General features: G+C 45.1%; 1 protein-coding gene across 1 annotated transcript in view; it reads left to right on the top strand.

Moving 5' to 3' along the window:
- Positions 1-20204, top strand: part of LOC146809490 (dickkopf-related protein 3-like) — a 1194695-nt gene that overhangs the window by 446136 nt on the left and 728355 nt on the right. The window contains exon 3 of the mRNA XM_085616337.1: positions 14711-14803. Coding sequence (XP_085472463.1) covers positions 14711-14803 — 93 coding nt within the window. The remainder of the gene's footprint in view (positions 1-14710; positions 14804-20204) is intronic.

Here is a 20204-nt window from a genome sequence, read left to right as displayed (position 1 = left end):
CGTCAGGAACTCTCTCGCGTATTGACGATTTGGTGGAGGAGTGCGAGGCAATTTTGGGGTGTGATCAGCTATTGGTGGCCGATAGTCCGGCCGTTGTTTCTCCTTCTCCTATTGACCTTGGGCATGTAAAACCTACGCCAGTTCTCATTGTGCCTGAAATGTTTCGCCCTAAGCCCGCACTAGGTGCTTCGAAGGGGGCAAAGAAAACGACTGTTCCTGAGGTCTTGGATGTTGAGGATAACTCTTTATTGTCTCCTGTAGTTGCTTTAGGGGGTTGTGTACCTACTGTGCCTTGTCATAATAGGTTTTCCCCTCTACTGTACGAACAGGAAGTTAATAATGTGGCCATACCTGAACCCTTGCCATGCTCTCCTAATGACCTTTTTGGTAACTTTCCCGAGCCACCTAATAATGCTGTTCACGACCTTATTAAGATGGTTAAGTTGCTGAGGGACGAAATTAGTTTATTGAAATCAGTGGTAGAGTCTCTGACCAGCAAAGTTGGGTTGTGTTTGGCTGTTCCAACTCTTGCCCCTGAACCCACATCAAGTCCTATTTTACCTGCTCCAGCAGACCCACTAGGTTCACACGCTGCTTGCCTAGGCCTTTCCAACTCTTGCCATAAAGGTATTAACTCATATAGCAATGCTGCTATGACTGGAATGAACAAACCTTTAGGTGGCCCGACAGCTAGCGGTAGTAGTACGTTGCAAGTTCGAATGAATTGTACTAGGAGGCTGGGGGTGGGTAAAAACCCTGTTAAAATCGACCAGCGATCTTTGGCTGGCCGGGGTGCGTATACTATTCAACCTAATGCCCAGCCCAAGGGTACTGCTATGGATTGTTCCACCAAAATTTTTATGACCAACGTCCCCAAATTGACCTCATCTAGTGCCACCGAGTCTCCTGAGTCATTGACTAACAAAGCGATCCATTGGTTGAGACATGTTAGGGGTTGTCGCTCAGTCATCAGGGAAGACATTTCCAGAGCCACTAGACTTTCTTCACCTAGGGTCCCCGTGGATTGCATTGAATTAACTCTCAATAATACCTATCTCGCTGAAAACCTTATACTTATGGAGTTTAGATCCTGCCCGCCGGAAGGCTCTACTATTCAACTGCGTAGTCACCCCCCGCACGATCTAGGGGGGTCCAAGAGGGGACATTGTAACACCAGGGGGGTGGCTGGTTCTTCCTTGGATAATATTGACTGACTTGATGACGAGGGGGATGCTGCCCAGTGGATCAGAGGTGCTCGGGCTGGGACCAATGACCATGTGTCTAGCACGGTCCGCCTTTGTATCAATCCCAATTCTTATTCTGTGAACCCAGTTCCTATAGCCCATAATATCTTCCATCTTACTTCTGATACAGATTTAAGCCAGGGTCCAGTTCAACCCCTTAGTGGTCGTTTATCAGACGTGCAACCTATTATTTCTGATTTAGTTGGTTTTGCCTCGTTCTGTGGCTCCCTATGCTCGTGGAATATTGCTGGTTTAAACTCCAAGCTAGGTATCGCTGATTGGGTCTCATTTATTAATACAATGGATATATGCTTATTTCAGGAGACATGGCTTTTAGAGCCACGCTTTTGTGTAGGCTACCTTAATTTTCATATCCCGGCAATCAAGGGCTCCCATGGGCGGCCCTCGGGGGGCCTAACTATTTGGTTAAGAAGTCATCTGTGCCTGACCACTAAGCTCCTTCCCACGGGTAATCGTGATATCCAATTGTTAAGACTTGAGTTAGGACCCATGGGTAAAATAGACATTTATAATGTGTATGTAAGAAGCTGTAGGGGTGCTAAATCGTTGGTCATTGATGATCTTTTAAGCCTGCTGGACCTTTATTCAGTTGACACCTTTGTTATCATAGCAGGTGATTTTAATATTACGTTTGAACCTCTTCTGGAAAACAAATGGGATAAGCAGGATATTGAAGAATTAGGTTGGGGCATCCCTTCTCTGGAGTTATCCCCTTTATCAAGGTGGCCGGAAGTGGCCATTCAGCTTAATTCCCTCTGTATGGATAAGGGTTTGAGGGCTCTGAATGGCAGGATGCCTAGCGACCGTGTGGGTGCCTGCACTTTTAACAATGGTGTATCCAGGAGTAGAATTGATTATATTCTATCAGATATGAAATTATGGCACACCCTTGTTGATATGAAAATTGTTTCTCTTCCGGAGAGTGATCATAACCCTCTCTGCTTATGGCATAGATGGTGGAAGGACGATAGTGGCCCCGATAAGGATGGGGAGTCGAGCCCCCCTGAGGTGGTCCCTTCTAATGATATGCGCCGGTTGAAATGGTCTGGTCTTTTGGGTAACCCTGCTATTTTAGCCCAAATTCAAGAAGAGGTGGATGGTTCCATTATTATTATGGAGTCAGTTCTTGCCTCTAATGGTAATTTATGGGACGTAACATCTGTACATGACAGTTTATTTACCAGTTTGAAGTCCCATTTTCTTATTAACCCCTTCCATGCTCATGACGGAACGGTTCCGTCATGAGCATCGGTTGAGCTGTGCTCATGACGGAACCGTTCCGTCATGGCCCCGCCCGCGCTCGAACCCTTCAGCACCGCGGGGGAATCCGCGCAGCGCTGAAGGGGTTAAAGGTAGACCAGGATCAAGAGGTGCTACCCATCAAGCTTCCTGGTACAATAAGGAATGCAGGGAAGCTAGACTTCTACTTGGGAATGCACTGAAGGGTGGGGATGTCTCCCTGGTGCGCCATAGAAGAACCATCTATAAGAACTGTGTGGCTAGAGCTAAACGCCTCTGGGATGGGAAAAAGTGGGAGGGCCTCCTTGAAGCAAGCCTTCAAAATAACAGTAAACTGTTTTGGAGTATTGTAAAGTGGGGTTCCGGTGGGCAGCCAGAGGGCCCCCAAAACAATGTTTCCCAAGTGAAATGGGTTGAGTATTTTAAACCCCAATATGCTGCACCCATTGATCCTTCTGAAAGTCTGGAGTTCTGTCAGTTGTTTAAACCAGATGACGATTTTACCAGTTCCGAGGTGAATTTAGCATTGTTGGGGGTGGCATCAGGAAAAGCACCCGGCCCGGACGGTGTTCCTGCAGATATCTTCCTGTATGACAAGCTTAGATGGGGGAGATATATCCAGCTGATTGCTAACGCGCTGGCTTATGGTGCCCGTATCCCTATTTCATGGAAAGCCGCGGAAATAATCCCGGTGTATAAAAAGGGGGACCGCTCACTCCCAGAGAATTACCGGCCTATTAGTTTGATCGACGCTATCCAGAAGATCATTGGTAGGTTGATCCTTAACCGTGTTCATTTCTGGATAGCGTCAAACAATATTTTATCTGCTTTTCAGGCAGGTTTTCGCCAATACATCAGTACCATTGATCAAGTATTCCGCTTCATACTCCTCTATTGGAAGACGGTTGTCCTGGGCAAGGGGAGTTTGTACGCGGTGTTTGTGGATCTGAGGGCCGCATTCGATCTGGTACCCCGTCCCAAACTTTGGCTGACATTGAAAGAACTAGGGCTGCATGGTGGCTTGTTGTCCCTGATCCAGAGGCTGCACGCAGATAATTCCGCCAGAATAAGATGGGGAGGGCAGGGCTTAACGACTGAAGACTTTCCTGTCCAAAGAGGTGTCAGGCAAGGCTGTGCAATGGCCCCAACGCTATTTTCTTTATATATTAACAACATAGCGGATCGTCTTTTGAAAGCCCACGTAGACGCACCCACTCTTGGCAACACAAAGGTCCCTATTTTAATGTTCGCTGACGACACGCTCTTAATTGCCAAAACACCTCACGGTCTTCAGCGTTCATTGGACATTTTCGAGACCTTTTGTGTTGACCGTGGCCTTGAGGTGAACATTAAAAAAACAAAGCTTATGGTATTTAGGCCACACAAATCTTTTAAAAATACTTTTGTTTTATTTAAAAATCCGCTCGAACAAGTACAGGCTTTTAATTACCTAGGTGTTAACATCCAAAACAATTTTTTGTGGAAACTACAGCGTGACGTGTCTACCTTAAAACATAGGCAAATTGCTGGAGCTCTTGCTGGTGAATTTAAAAAGTCTCCCTCGAAGCCTATTAGACCTGTGCTTCAGGTGTATAGTGCAAAAGCGGTGAGCTCGGCTCTATATGGTGCTGAACTGTGGGGCTACGAGAACCTGTCTCCTTTAATTATTTCGGAAAACAGGTTCTTGCGTAGCATTACTTCTCTCCCCCAGAGCACGCCCATTGTTCCTTTAAGATATGATCTAGGCAAGAATTCAATAGCCGATGTAGCCAGGCTTCGTCCAATTTTATACTGGCGTCGCCTGTGGACCACCCCGGATTTAGCCCAGTATGCGGAGGGCTTTCTGGATATAATGTCTTTGGCAGGCTCCCGGAAGATTGTTTGACTTAACGAGACCAGAAAATCCCTTGTGGCGCTAGGGATGAGTGATCTCTGGGAGAACCCCTTGGCTGCTACCTTTCCATCTAAAGCGCATATGAAAGTCAAATATTGGGAGTGGGTAAATGCCAAGGTATTCCAGGAAACCAAATCTCTCTCACTAACTGATGAGTTTTTGAATATTAAACCAGCCCCAAGGTTAGAACACTTCTGGGATCTTGTCACCAAAGTGCTTGATAGGAAACTATTTTTCCAGATGCGGGTGGGAGCATTGCCTTTAAAATCCTTTTCTGCTAGATGGAAATCTACGAGTAGTAACCTATGTTTTTACTGTAAATCCCAGGTAGAAACCCTAGCTCACATGTTTTTTGCGTGCCCTGCCTACGCGGCCCCGAGGCGTGTATGGTTGAGACCCGTTTGTAAACTTTTGGGCACAAGACAGAGTGTAGAAGCTTTAAGACTCCTTCGTACTTGCACAGACCCGGTAATTGTGGTGGCCGTGGCCAAATTTTTGGGGTGGGCATGGGTAATTAGATCTAAGAGACTTAGCGAGTAGGTTTAGTGATTTTGGATGCTACCCTTAATGATTTTTGTGTATCTTAAATGTTTTTTTTTTTTAAAAATGTAAATATTTTAAATAGTAACATTTTTAGATTGTATATTTGTGTATTTTGTACCTGTGCTGTTTTGTATCGCTTTTATGACTTCTGTCGAATAAAGCTGTTTGGATTTGGATTTGGTTTCACAAATAAAACATTTCTTTTTAATCAAGAACTGTTCAAACAAGACTGTGGGACCGCAATCGGCATTTCTTTTTCACCCAACTACGCCAACATTAGGATGGGGTGGTGGGAGAAAATGATAGCCTGGAATATGCTAAATCAGATGGAGCTCAACAAGATTATTTTATGGGTCAGATATAGATATATTGGAGACATTTTTATAATCTGGAATGGTACGGATAATAAATTTCAACAATACTTTCAAAAGCTGAATCAGAATGACATAGGTCTGAAGTTTACATGCGAGACAAGTCAGAAAGGAATCTCCTTCTTAGATACTTGGATATATATTGAAGGAGACCAATTGCATTCAACACTATTCCGCAAAGAAACAGCCACAAATAGCATCCTACATGGGACAAGTTTTCATCCAAAATTGCTACTGGAAAGCATCCCATACAGAGAATTTGTGAGGATGAAAAGAAACTGCTCCAAAGAGGAAGATGCGCAAGAGAAGATCATAAAAACCACTGCAAGGTTGAAATCGAGAGGCTGTAAGGAAACAACATTGAGGAAAAGCAACCAAAAATCAGAAAGAAATCTCGAGCTGATATTTTGATTCCCAAGAAAGAAAATAAAAAACAAATGGGAGACAATAATGATCATGAAGCCCCCAGATGCATCATTAGATATGGCAAAGAAAGTGGAATCGTCACTAATAAAATACAAAAATTTTGAAATTTAATTGCAAATGACCCTGACATCAGCTCACTATTAGGCTCAAGACCGTCTATAACATATAGGAAAACAAGATCAATCAAAGACATGATTGTGAACAGTCATTACGAAGAAGACACACAAACCAACTGGCTCCAGTTACAACAACGTGGCTCTGTGAAATGTAACAGCTGAAAAAGGTTGTAAAATTGGCGTAGATCACAAAAATGTGGCAGACTATGAAGGGAAAATAATACAGATTTATCAAAAAATCACGTGTACTACCAAGTTTGTTATATATGTCATCAAATGTAAACGCGGCCAACAATATATAGGAAGCACAATATGCATGTTGAAAAAAGAGAATTTTGGAACATGTAAGAGCAATAAAGAACAAAGATATGGCATATGCTACAGCCAAACACATGGAGGTGTGCCAAAACAGCGACTAGAGAGCAATGAGTTTCTATGGCATTCATGCAATAACAATTCGGTGGCGATAGAATTAAACAACTTCGTCAAAGGGAATCAAGATATATAATACGACTCAAAACCAAGGACCTACTTGGGGTGAACATTGACGAAGAGTTATATGTACACTTGGAATAAATAGAAAAATCTGCAGAATCAAGGGAAGCGCCAATATTCAATGCCAAGAAAGGCCTGAGAAAATGTATTCAAATTTTGATGAAAAGCAGAACAGAGTAAAGGACCTGATTTTGGCACTAATCCCAATAAGAAAACGTAAAAGAAACAAGTGAGACTGATCAGAGCCAAAAAGCAACAATTAGAAAATCAGGCAATACTAAATTGAAAAAAATAAAAAAATAAAGTTGCTCATAATTAACAAATCCAAAAGAAAAATACATATAAAGCAGATTGTGCCAAAATGTGCCAGATACAGTGGATTATAACAAAAGATCAGTCCCGGAAACAAATCCCAAAAGAGAACTAGAATTAAGAACTAATTTGGGTCAACTCAGAGCCAAGAACCAAGAAGTAAAAATTAAACATTAATGGACACTAAAGAATTACTAAAAGCTAAAGACAATCTCTTTTTGAAATACAAACACTTGATGTTATAATATAAAATATATGTGATAATTGTGTGAATATAAACACCAGAATTCAAGCAATGCATCCACAACATTTGTAAATAGTGTAATAAAAAATAAGGAGAATTCAGATTACTAAGAGTATAAACACTACAATACCCACAATGCCGCATATAAGACTAATGTGAAATGTATAAAAGTGTATATGACAAAAGACTCACATACCGTGATTAAGCCCTAGGAGGGCTGAAACGCGTTGGTGTGAATCGACTCAGTGAATAAAAGTTGAAGAAAATCGGATTTATGGAGTGCAGCGTATCCTTGTACAAAAATTTATTTTCAGGGCTTGAATCCAGCCCATCAAGCTAGCACCCGACGCAGAGCGCGCAGCATGAAGGATTCCTTTGTGTTAATATATATGTATATATATATATCCCAAAACAAACAGCAATTGTCCACGCACTCAGGAAGTAGCCAGTCAGTTAGCGAGCGGATTTATTAAGAAATAAATCATCATTGGTATCGCTAACTGACTGGCTACTTCCTGAGTGCCTGGACAGTTGCTGTTTGTTTTGGGATTACATTTCTGGTCTCTCCGCCAGCGTTCTACGCCACTTCCCACGGGTCTGTATATATATATATATCACTCCAGGATGCTTAGTTCTTTATTCTTGCAGAATCGAAAGCTTCCTACTGATGCGTTTCGCCAGTTACTGCTTGGTCGCGGTCCATGACCAAGCCGTACCTGGCGAAACGCGTCGGTAGGAAGCATTTGATTCTGCAAGAATAAAGAACTAAGCATCCTGGAGTGTCCTGCGTTTTCTTTTCTTGAGACGAAGGAATTATATATATATATAAATGTATACATACATGCATGTAATGTACTACGCACATAGCTTTCATACACACACACACACACATATATATATATATAACATATTCAAAAGTGAGTGGGACTATTCATTGCTTATGACTATTGGTGAGGAACCCCTGGAACAGAACAGACTTTGGTTGCAAAACCCATTCCTATTTAGATCACCCTCCATATCATAACCAGCAAACCCAAAGCAAGATGTCATAGAATTCTGGGTCATCCCAAGACGCATCTTAAAGAGTTCTTTGTATAAGCCAGGTAATATCTCAATGCAGTTTGTCACTATGCTTAGTGAAGTCATCTCCATTACTCTCATTTGATTGGGTGCTTTTTAAAATTTTAATTCAATGTAATCTGGACATATTTTAGCCCCTCTCGCTCGTTCTCTATATATATGTGTGTATATATATATATATATATTCACTGAAAAAACCATAGGTTTCACACATGTTATAGTTAGCTGTACATTTTACTGATAAAAAACCAATGAAATTCCCCCGTTATAGTTACTGTAGGCAACTATAACTCACGCGACCGTAATCCTCTGCTGATGCTAATACTGTATTTAGACACTTATTTGCCCATGTCTTCTTCCATTAAATTTTAGCTATACATATATTACAAATATTTTTTTTTCATAAAGACACATATGTCATCAGCAGAGGATTACGGTCGCGTGAGTTATAGTTGCCTACAGTAACTATAACGGGGGAATTTCATTGGTTTTTTATCAGTAAAATGTACAGCTAACTATAACATGTGTGAAACCTATGGTTTTTTCAGTGAATTTGCAAGGTTTTTTAAATGCTAATTCCTAACTATAACGTGTGTGAAACCTATGGTTTTTTCAGTGAATTTGTACGGTTTTTTAAATGCTAACTTACTTTACGCCATTCGTGGCGTGCGCGCCCAGTTAACGCAGTTCGTTCCGTGCGCGCACGGTGCGCTTCGCACACCATGCGCGCACAGTGAGCACGCGGTGCGCTTCGCGCACCGCGCGCCCACTTTACGCAGTTACTGCCATGCACGCACGGTGGTCACGCGGTGCCCACATTATGCGGGATGGGCCATGTACGCACGATGCGCTTCGCGCACCGTGCGCACATGGGGGACATATTATGCGCATCGTTTTGAAATGTTTTGTTTATTATTTTCGTTTGACTGATATGCCATGCACAAATGGTGCCCTTTGGGCACCATTTGCACATGGGGTGGGGAGAGTGTGGATAATTTTTTTTTTTTTTGCCAAATTTTTACCGTACGCGTACGGTAATCGGCGATTTTTAAAAAAAAAACAAATTTTTTTTTGGGCCTTGGGGGTTATTTGGGGGCCCGTATATCACTGCTGGGTGATTATTATCTCAATATACTGCCCCTTTACACATTTTTGGGCTTCATTTATGCTGCCCCACTCAGAGTGCGAGAGAGAAAATGGCGGCCGCAGCTTCCTGGTTTCGGCCGATTCGAATGTTTACTAAGATCTAAGAGCCAATCAGAATCGCGCTCGCGCACGTCACCGTACGCGTACGGTAAGCACACCGTAAGCGCACCGTAAGCTGGCTCAGATATATATATTGATTTAAAGGCTATTTTCTCAGAATCTACTGAACAGATTTACACCAAACCTACAAAAGGCACTTCCTTGACCAGAGGACTACCTCTCTGCCAAATTTCAAGTAATTCTGTTCAGCCGTTCGGGCTGTAGCTGTGTCTAAAGGTCCTATGGAAAAATGCATGGGAAAAACGCGTTTTGGGACCCCCCTTTTATCTCAGCCCCCGCTTGACGAATCCCCCCGAGACTTTCAGGGTAGGAGCGGAGCGTAGCGCCCCACCTATTTTGAAAAATTCGCGAGGATTCGTCGACCGGCGCAAAAGTTATTCAAAATAGAATGTTGCGGATTTCCTATGGAAACGTGGTCCTAACTATAACTACCTACTGGCAACCGCCAGTAGGTAATATATATATATATATATATATATATATATATATATATTATAACTCAAAGTGCCCAAGCATGTCTGGAGGCACACACCGCTGCTGTCAAGCGCTGAAACACACCAACGGTTGAATTGAAATACAGCAACCAGCAAATTCGGGATTACAGTCTTTTCGCCGACGCGTTTCGAGGATGTCACCTCTTCTTCATGGGCGACTGCATTATAAAGTCAATTTCGGAACGACCAGCACACCATTTTGTAGAGTCCCGCCCTGAGTGGGTGTTGCTAAGTGCACAGGAGGATGCTGGTACAAGTAGTTTATACCCTAAGTGGGGTTCCGATGACTTCTTTTCAAAGTTTACCCTAAGTAGGGTTCCGAATGAAGGCGCTGGTCTTATTCTGCTACAACAGTGGCGCCGAATAGGCAAGGATCAGTTCCCACCACGGCCTCTCTCGTTTGAGACGGTGCTCTCCAGCGCGGCAGGGCTGCCGCGGTTTATAGTATAACTCAAAGTGCCCAAGCATGTCTGGAGGCACACACCGCTGCTGTCAAGCGCTGAAACACACCAACGGTTGAATTGAAATACAGCAACCAGCAAATTCGGGATTACAGTCTTTTCGCCGACGCGTTTCGAGGATGTCACCTCTTCTTCATGGGCGACTGCATTATAAAGTCAATTTCGGAACGACCAGCACACCATTTTGTAGAGTCCCGCCCTGAGTGGGTGTTGCTAAGTGCACAGGAGGATGCTGGTACAAGTAGTTTATACCCTAAGTGGGGTTCCGATGACTTCTTTTCAAAGTTTACCCTAAGTAGGGTTCCGAATGAAGGCGCTGGTCTTATTCTGCTACAACAGTGGCGCCGAATAGGCAAGGATCAGTTCCCACCACGGCCTCTCTCGTTTGAGACGGTGCTCTCCAGCGCGGCAGGGCTGCCGCGGTTTATAGTATAACTCAAAGTGCCCAAGCATGTCTGGAGGCACACACCGCTGCTGTCAAGCGCTGAAACACACCAACGGTTGAATTGAAATACAGCAACCAGCAAATTCGGGATTACAGTCTTTTCGCCGACGCGTTTCGAGGATGTCACCTCTTCTTCATGGGCGACTGCATTATAAAGTCAATTTCGGAACGACCAGCACACCATTTTGTAGAGTCCCGCCCTGAGTGGGTGTTGCTAAGTGCACAGGAGGATGCTGGTACAAGTAGTTTATACCCTAAGTGGGGTTCCGATGACTTCTTTTCAAAGTTTACCCTAAGTAGGGTTCCGAATGAAGGCGCTGGTCTTATTCTGCTACAACAGTGGCGCCGAATAGGCAAGGATCAGTTCCCACCACGGCCTCTCTCGTTTGAGACGGTGCTCTCCAGCGCGGCAGGGCTGCCGCGGTTTATAGTATAACTCAAAGTGCCCAAGCATGTCTGGAGGCACACACCGCTGCTGTCAAGCGCTGAAACACACCAACGGTTGAATTGAAATACAGCAACCAGCAAATTCGGGATTACAGTCTTTTCGCCGACGCGTTTCGAGGATGTCACCTCTTCTTCATGGGCGACTGCATTATAAAGTCAATTTCGGAACGACCAGCACACCATTTTGTAGAGTCCCGCCCTGAGTGGGTGTTGCTAAGTGCACAGGAGGATGCTGGTACAAGTAGTTTATACCCTAAGTGGGGTTCCGATGACTTCTTTTCAAAGTTTACCCTAAGTAGGGTTCCGAATGAAGGCGCTGGTCTTATTCTGCTACAACAGTGGCGCCGAATAGGCAAGGATCAGTTCCCACCACGGCCTCTCTCGTTTGAGACGGTGCTCTCCAGCGCGGCAGGGCTGCCGCGGTTTATAGTATAACTCAAAGTGCCCAAGCATGTCTGGAGGCACACACCGCTGCTGTCAAGCGCTGAAACACACCAACGGTTGAATTGAAATACAGCAACCAGCAAATTCGGGATTACAGTCTTTTCGCCGACGCGTTTCGAGGATGTCACCTCTTCTTCATGGGCGACTGCATTATAAAGTCAATTTCGGAACGACCAGCACACCATTTTGTAGAGTCCCGCCCTGAGTGGGTGTTGCTAAGTGCACAGGAGGATGCTGGTACAAGTAGTTTATACCCTAAGTGGGGTTCCGATGACTTCTTTTCAAAGTTTACCCTAAGTAGGGTTCCGAATGAAGGCGCTGGTCTTATTCTGCTACAACAGTGGCGCCGAATAGGCAAGGATCAGTTCCCACCACGGCCTCTCTCGTTTGAGACGGTGCTCTCCAGCGCGGCAGGGCTGCCGCGGTTTATAGTATAACTCAAAGTGCCCAAGCATGTCTGGAGGCACACACCGCTGCTGTCAAGCGCTGAAACACACCAACGGTTGAATTGAAATACAGCAACCAGCAAATTCGGGATTACAGTCTTTTCGCCGACGCGTTTCGAGGATGTCACCTCTTCTTCATGGGCGACTGCATTATAAAGTCAATTTCGGAACGACCAGCACACCATTTTGTAGAGTCCCGCCCTGAGTGGGTGTTGCTAAGTGCACAGGAGGATGCTGGTACAAGTAGTTTATACCCTAAGTGGGGTTCCGATGACTTCTTTTCAAAGTTTACCCTAAGTAGGGTTCCGAATGAAGGCGCTGGTCTTATTCTGCTACAACAGTGGCGCCGAATAGGCAAGGATCAGTTCCCACCACGGCCTCTCTCGTTTGAGACGGTGCTCTCCAGCGCGGCAGGGCTGCCGCGGTTTATAGTATAACTCAAAGTGCCCAAGCATGTCTGGAGGCACACACCGCTGCTGTCAAGCGCTGAAACACACCAACGGTTGAATTGAAATACAGCAACCAGCAAATTCGGGATTACAGTCTTTTCGCCGACGCGTTTCGAGGATGTCACCTCTTCTTCATGGGCGACTGCATTATAAAGTCAATTTCGGAACGACCAGCACACCATTTTGTAGAGTCCCGCCCTGAGTGGGTGTTGCTAAGTGCACAGGAGGATGCTGGTACAAGTAGTTTATACCCTAAGTGGGGTTCCGATGACTTCTTTTCAAAGTTTACCCTAAGTAGGGTTCCGAATGAAGGCGCTGGTCTTATTCTGCTACAACAGTGGCGCCGAATAGGCAAGGATCAGTTCCCACCACGGCCTCTCTCGTTTGAGACGGTGCTCTCCAGCGCGGCAGGGCTGCCGCGGTTTATAGTATAACTCAAAGTGCCCAAGCATGTCTGGAGGCACACACCGCTGCTGTCAAGCGCTGAAACACACCAACGGTTGAATTGAAATACAGCAACCAGCAAATTCGGGATTACAGTCTTTTCGCCGACGCGTTTCGAGGATGTCACCTCTTCTTCATGGGCGACTGCATTATAAAGTCAATTTCGGAACGACCAGCACACCATTTTGTAGAGTCCCGCCCTGAGTGGGTGTTGCTAAGTGCACAGGAGGATGCTGGTACAAGTAGTTTATACCCTAAGTGGGGTTCCGATGACTTCTTTTCAAAGTTTACCCTAAGTAGGGTTCCGAATGAAGGCGCTGGTCTTATTCTGCTACAACAGTGGCGCCGAATAGGCAAGGATCAGTTCCCACCACGGCCTCTCTCGTTTGAGACGGTGCTCTCCAGCGCGGCAGGGCTGCCGCGGTTTATAGTATAACTCAAAGTGCCCAAGCATGTCTGGAGGCACACACCGCTGCTGTCAAGCGCTGAAACACACCAACGGTTGAATTGAAATACAGCAACCAGCAAATTCGGGATTACAGTCTTTTCGCCGACGCGTTTCGAGGATGTCACCTCTTCTTCATGGGCGACTGCATTAGTGTTTCAGCGCTTGACAGCAGCGGTGTGTGCCTCCAGACATGCTTGGGCACTTTGAGTTATAATATATATATATATATATATATATATATATATATATATATATATATATATATATATATATATATATATATATATCATATAAATGTATAAACATATATATGTAATGTACTATGTACAATATACACACACACATATATATATACACATCATATTAAAAAGTGCTCCAGGTTCCCCGCACGTGGGCAGGACTATTCTGTACTTATGACTTTGATGAGGAATCCCCTGGAGACCTAGGATTACAGGTAGGCAACTTTTCCATCTTTCCTAGTCTTGTTAGCTTAGACTATGAAGTGGAGCAGCTTAGTTCTAAAATGTTACCTGCTTTTCCAATAAATCTGACTGATCCACAGATTCTATATAATCTGCCTTACTTTCTCATACCTGCATGAAAAGAAAGAGGCGAGGTGATGCACAGCAAAGGCCGCTGGATCAAGCTCTCCTCCAAAGCAGTGGGTGGAGTTAGGGAAGTGGAAACTGGAAAATGAGTGCTTGAGGACCCAACATGCAATTCCACATGGATTTACTTTTGTGTCAAACATTGCTAATAATTAGGAGGGGAAAATTCTACAGAAGGTTTTTATGCTTATTATGTGAGAATGAATATACCACCTCTGTTCTTTTGCCTGGTGTGTTGATGTCTTTAATTTCAAAGGCAGCTACTTAGGCCTCTTTACATTTGCCAACCCAGGATTAGTACTTGGGTGAGGAGGACAAGACACAGGCCCAATTTGGTTAGGCTGTCCTTCAGAGTTTGAGGTGTTATTCAATGGTATCCTCAAATCTCCTCCTTTTAGAGTTACTAGGGGAGTGGTTCAGACCTGAACCCTGCTGGAGACAATATTAGAACAAAAGTTCAAAGGTGATAAGAAAAGTAATCATTTTCCTGCCTCTTTGAATGAGATGTACAGCTGAAAGTGGGCATGGCTGTTTAATTAGTTAATTGATTAATACTAAATTGCTATAGCATAGCTCTGGCACGATAGAAAAAATGTATATGTTTTATATACAATAGCTAATAATATGAAAAATATATTAACATTTCTAAATTGTTTTTAAAATGTATACATAATTAGATTAAATATGTATGAAAAACAGGTAATCCAACGAAATTGTTTGCAAGACACAACCTATCAGACCAACATTTGTCCTGTTATAACTCTATCCTGCAGGTGACTGACAACAAGACAGGAGATATGATATTTTCACGGAAGACAGTGGCCTCCATTAAACAAAACTACCACAGTGATGCTGAGTTGGGAAAGGTAAGGCTTGAAGAATGTTATTTATTATATCTTCCACCAGGCTAATTACTCAGAAATAGACAGGTTATTTTACTGAAAATAGTAGGAAAATTGCAATCTGAAATCTCAGTCAACTAAGTCTTGCTCAATTAATAGTAGACAAAGGACGAAAAAGTTACTAACGAGAAAAGGGCAAGGAGGCCCACAAGCAACATTTTTCATGATATGCAGTACTCCAGCTTCTCTAATTCTTGGACTCATTCATAGCTTAATCCATAAACTTGAATTTGGACATCCTAGCCATGAGGTAGACATACAAATACCACAGCACTCAGAAAACTTCAAGGTTTTGTACTTTGATTTCTTTTTCAGTCCCTGTCACTTCTAGGCCTTCCATCATCTTTGCCCAGGTTTCTGGAGGTAGGATTATTTCTTACTTTCTGTTTTTGGGAGGGTTGAACAGGCATGAGTGGACTTTTGATCCATTCACAGCTGAGACTCCTTTGAAAACTAAGAAAAACCTTTTCTGGTCAATGCATTTTTTGTGTATTATTATTATGGCATATTTACTGCCATCTTTGCAGTCACATATTTCAAAGGTTTAACATATGGACACCAGTCTCAGCCTAGAACTGGAAGGATGAAGAGAGGCATCTGATTTTCGACCTCAAAAATGCCTCATCGGGTTAAAAATCAGTTCTAGGTTTCAATGGTTTGAAGAGGATTACTTTGGAATTGAACCGCAGTTTTGGCAAGAAAGCAAGATCTTCTTTAGGCAAGGCTATGACTAGCTGAGCTTATAAATCTTCTACTCCTACTTCTAAGGAGCAGGCTATTGCTTTGCCACCAGGAAATCTACTTCACAGGATTGAGAGCTTAAGATTCCTTTGCAGGCTGATACATGAAAGAACCGTTGCGGTTAATACCGTCAACAGCTCAACTGAGGAGTAAACCTTCATCAACATATAAAATTCCTCTTCCTCTGCCGCCAATGACTCACTCGTCAATGAACAAGTGAACAAATAAATGCCATCATCATTAATCTGATAGAGACTAGCTACAGATTCCTTACCTTTGAATTTCCCAGGCATCAGGCTAGATTCGGAAACTTTTGCTCGAGCAAAGACCCTTGCCTGCTACATTTGGCTCTGCGTGACATGTCGGTGTCGATAGCATTGGTTATGACGTCACCTATATAGGCGCCACCAAGACACGTGGACGTCAGTTCTTTTCTTTCTGGGCCAGTTAAGCACCAATCCGGAAAAGAGCTACCCCTCTGTCACTATTTGATAGGCCTTTTTTGATTTTGGTCGACTTCGTCATTTTCTCTTTATGTGTCTTCGAGGAAGACAGGGTTTAAACTATGCAGTGCCTCTCACCAGATGATGTCGGTAACCAACCCCCATCTAGTCTGTCTTGGGAGTCTTGAACGCAATCACGACTGGAAGTTGTGCTTGGACTGTCGGGCTATGGCTCTGAAGGCCTTGCGGGAGTGGGCTATGAAGCTTCTTGCGGCAAAGCAGTCGACACCAGCCAGCGAGACTCAGCTGAGGTCCCAGTCTTGTTCGAAAAAGAGGAGGTCGCAAGACCTCTTCCTGAGCCCACAGTCCTCTTCATCCCACTCGAGGTTATCGGGACACTCAGGGAGGAGGCATAGGAAAACGAAGAAGTCCTAGCAGACTTCGTCTTCGCCTCCACTGTCGACCGTCACTGATCGAGGTAAGGAGCGCCAACGTTCTAGGCACGGTTCTGTGGAGCCAGAGCCAGGGTCGACTTTGCGCCTCCCCCCACCCTTTCCGGGAGCCAGAGTGACCCCTTCTCAAGTTAAAGATTTTTACGAAGCCATGCGCCGTGTTTTGGAGCGGGTGACCCCTCTGGTGAGCCCTCTTGCCCCTTGGGGTCGGAAGGGGCCCCATCGGATTTGACACCTCCAGCTCCGGCCACGGCGCCGTTGGGGCCTTGGGGGTATGATCCTGGTCTGGGAAGGCACTGGTCGTGCCATCGCGACCTTCCCCGTCATCGGACCCTAAGTCAGTGCCTTCGGGACTGCTGGAGCACACCGGCAGTTCCAGCCCCATCCTTTTCCCTAACGACACGGAGTCAGAACGGCATCGCTTGATGCTGATTCTGACGTCGATTGAACCCAGGGTTTGTATGTTGTCGCCGGAACATTTTGATGATGTTTTAGGCAAAGAAAGGATTGGGAGGGGTCTATGGACCCTTTAGAACATCAGAATGTTTCTGCAGAGCAGATGGAATGGTATAGGGAACTTGTGGAGGAGTGGACTCAACACTTCCCCAGATACTGGCATGCTCTTTATGCCAACTGTGGCTACGGAGGATGGGGCATCTTATGCTCTGGTGGTCAAGAGAGCAGTTTAGGTCCTCGGACTGGAGTTGCCCTCTGTGTAGGTCAGGACTAATCTCCTGAACGGAGTGCTTCAACCTGGGGCTTCCACCTCTGCACCCCTTTTGCCGTTCAATGAGGCACTTACTGATGTCCTTCTAGGCACGTGGTCCAAGCCTAGCACAGGGGCTCGTGTGAATAGGACAATTACATGCCACCATCGCCCGGCTCCAGGTGACCCAAAGTTCCTCAACCAACACCCCACCCCTGAAAGCTTGGTGGTGCACGCTTCTACCTCCCAGGCCGTGTTCCCTTCCACCCCTCCGGATAGGGAATCCAAGAGGCTGGAATCACTTGGGATGAAGATGTTTTCTTCCTCCAGCCTGGCATTGTGGCCAGTGAAAAAGGGGGTGGTGATGGACGGAGCATCAGAACCAATCAAACACTCACACCCAGTCAACAGATCTGGGTTTGATCCATCACCATTCTTTAGCCCACTCTGCCACCCCAGTTCAGACATGGCCATATGCAAATCAGTCTGACCCTGTGCCTTATGGGAACAGTCCAGCCCGAACTGCCAAGCCATGCCTTCCCTGGACCAGAAACAAGCTTCCTAGGACCGGTTTCTGGCATTTCAGCCGTCTTCAGCCAGGCTTGCTTGAATCCAGCGGCAAAGTGAGCAAGGGACTCACGTCTGAGTATACCCTGCCAACTTATGGCGAACAAAGCAGTACAAAAGGGGGTGGTGATGGACGGAGCATCAGAACCAATCAAACACTCACACCCAGCCAACAGATCTGGGTTTGATCCATCACCATTCTTTAGCCCACTCTGCCACCCCAGTTCAGACATGGCCATATGCAAATCAGTCTGACCCTGTGCCTTATGGGAACAGTCCAGCCCGAACTGCCAAGCCATGCCTTCCCTGGACCAGAAACAAGCTACCTAGGACCGGTTTCTGGCTTTTCAGCCGTCTTCAGCCAGGCTTGCTTGAATCCAGTGGCAAAGTGAGCAAGGGACTCACGTCTGAGTATACCCTGCCAACTTATGGCGAACAAAGCAGTACAAAAGGGGGTGGTGATGGACGGAGCATCAGAATCAATCAAACACTCACACCCAGTCAACAGATCTGGGTTTGATCCATCACCATTCTTTAGCCCACTCTGCCACCCCAGTTCAGACATGGCCATATGCAAATCAGTCTGACCCTGTGCCTTATGGGAACAGTCCAGCCCGAACTGCCAAGCCATGCCTTCCCTGGACCAGAAACAAGCTTCCTAGGACCGGTTTCTGGCATGTCAGCCGTCTTCAGCCAGGCTTGCTTGAATCCAGTGGCAAAGTGAGCAAGGGCCTCACGTCTGAGCATACCCTGCCAACTTATGGCGAACAAAGCAGTACAAAAGGGGGTGGTGATGGACGGAGCATCAGAACCAATCAAACACTCACACCCAGTCAACAGATCTGGGTTTGATCCATCACCATTCTTTAGCCCACTCTGCCACCCCAGTTCAGACATGGCCATATGCAAATCAGTCTGACCCTGTGCCTTATGGGAACAGTCCAGCCCGAACTGCCAAGCCATGCCTTCCCTGGACCAGAAACAAGCTTCCTAGGACCGGTTTCTGACATTTCAGCCAGTTTTATTATACCTATATGTATTATTGGATGTGTATTTATACATTGCCTAGCCTTCTTTTTTAGGGGCTGCATTTGCTTGGGAAAAAATAATATATGTTTATACATATACAGAGCTGTATATATGTATGTTTTTTACATATATGATTTTATTATTTCCGGGGTCCCCGCACATGGGCGGGAATATTCAGTGCTTATGACTTTGATGAGGATACCCCTCGAAGAGAACTAGGATTACAGGTAAGTAACTTACCCTTCTTGCTTCGCCATGCGTCTACCAGTTCCCACCCTTGTACCCATGTTTCCAGCGTCTTGGCCTTCCGTGTTGGTATTGCTCCCTTAAGAGGTGGGTGTGATCTATGTAGTTGCGTGCTCAGTACTGCATTATAGATCCCCCAGTATCTATGGGTATTGTACCCAGCATGCTAAGGCAGCATTCACTCTCTTCAGGAACCCTTCTCGTTCTTTATTTGGGGTGTATTTGCTGACCATCGAGTTCCCCCTTCAGCAGGACATTTCTGCCCTCCCCATCCACTCACTGTTCTAGGAAGCTGAAAGGTACTCCCGCCCTTATCCACACCGCAGCGCCCCTTGCAAATGCAGAATATATTGTGCTGTACAATTGGCTCCTCCACTTTTTTCGAATTTACCAGCCTCAGCTGCATTTAAATGCATCTCCTGCATGAATACTATGTGCGCCTTGCGCCTATTCAGTTGTGCGTGAATACAATATCTTTTATGTATAGAGCCCATGCCTCGCACATTCCATGTAAGGAACTTATACGATGATCTTGTCGTCATTTGTATTATGTGTACTATCTAGTGCCTGCCTGTGTGCAATCGCTCTGTTTCCTAGTGAGACCAGTAGTGTTCCCCAATGTGCGCCCTTGTAACTTCTAACTATTTGTATACCAACTTCCCCAATACTACGGTCTACCCTCAAACGTTTGCTCGCCAAAAAAGCTGCTAGTAGCAGCGACAACTTTAACATTCTGTTTGCAGTTGCTAGGGGGGGGGAGATATGCCAGCCGCGGGCCATCTCACCCCAAGCCAATTCTCTTGCGCTGCATTGAATGGCAGCATTGCAATGTCCGTACAGTGGAATACGATATAGAAAGATAAAATATACAAGAGAGAGTTTAAAAGAAAGGGAAGAGGAGAGAGAAAAGAAGAGAAGGCGAAGAAGTGGCCTCGCACCCCGGGCTCGGGGCCCGCCCCCCACAATATCATACGTAATACATAGAAGTGACATCCGCACCAATACAGTTACCAACAGCAGCCAGTTCCTGCCTCTAGGCTAACAGCTTGTATCTGTCCATGTTCATTACTGATTCCAGACGGTATATGCACCTCAGTTCTGCACCACAGAGTATTGTCTGCATCTGTCCTGTGCCTTATTAAGTTTACATTTGTCCTGTGATGTGTCTGTATTTATTCCAT

Source organism: Triturus cristatus, chromosome 7 (assembly GCF_964204655.1).
Source record: "Triturus cristatus chromosome 7, aTriCri1.1, whole genome shotgun sequence".
In the NCBI taxonomy this organism is placed as follows: domain Eukaryota; kingdom Metazoa; phylum Chordata; class Amphibia; order Caudata; family Salamandridae; genus Triturus; species Triturus cristatus.
Note: the sequence above shows the minus strand (reverse complement) of the source record. Positions and strands in the feature narration are given on the sequence as shown.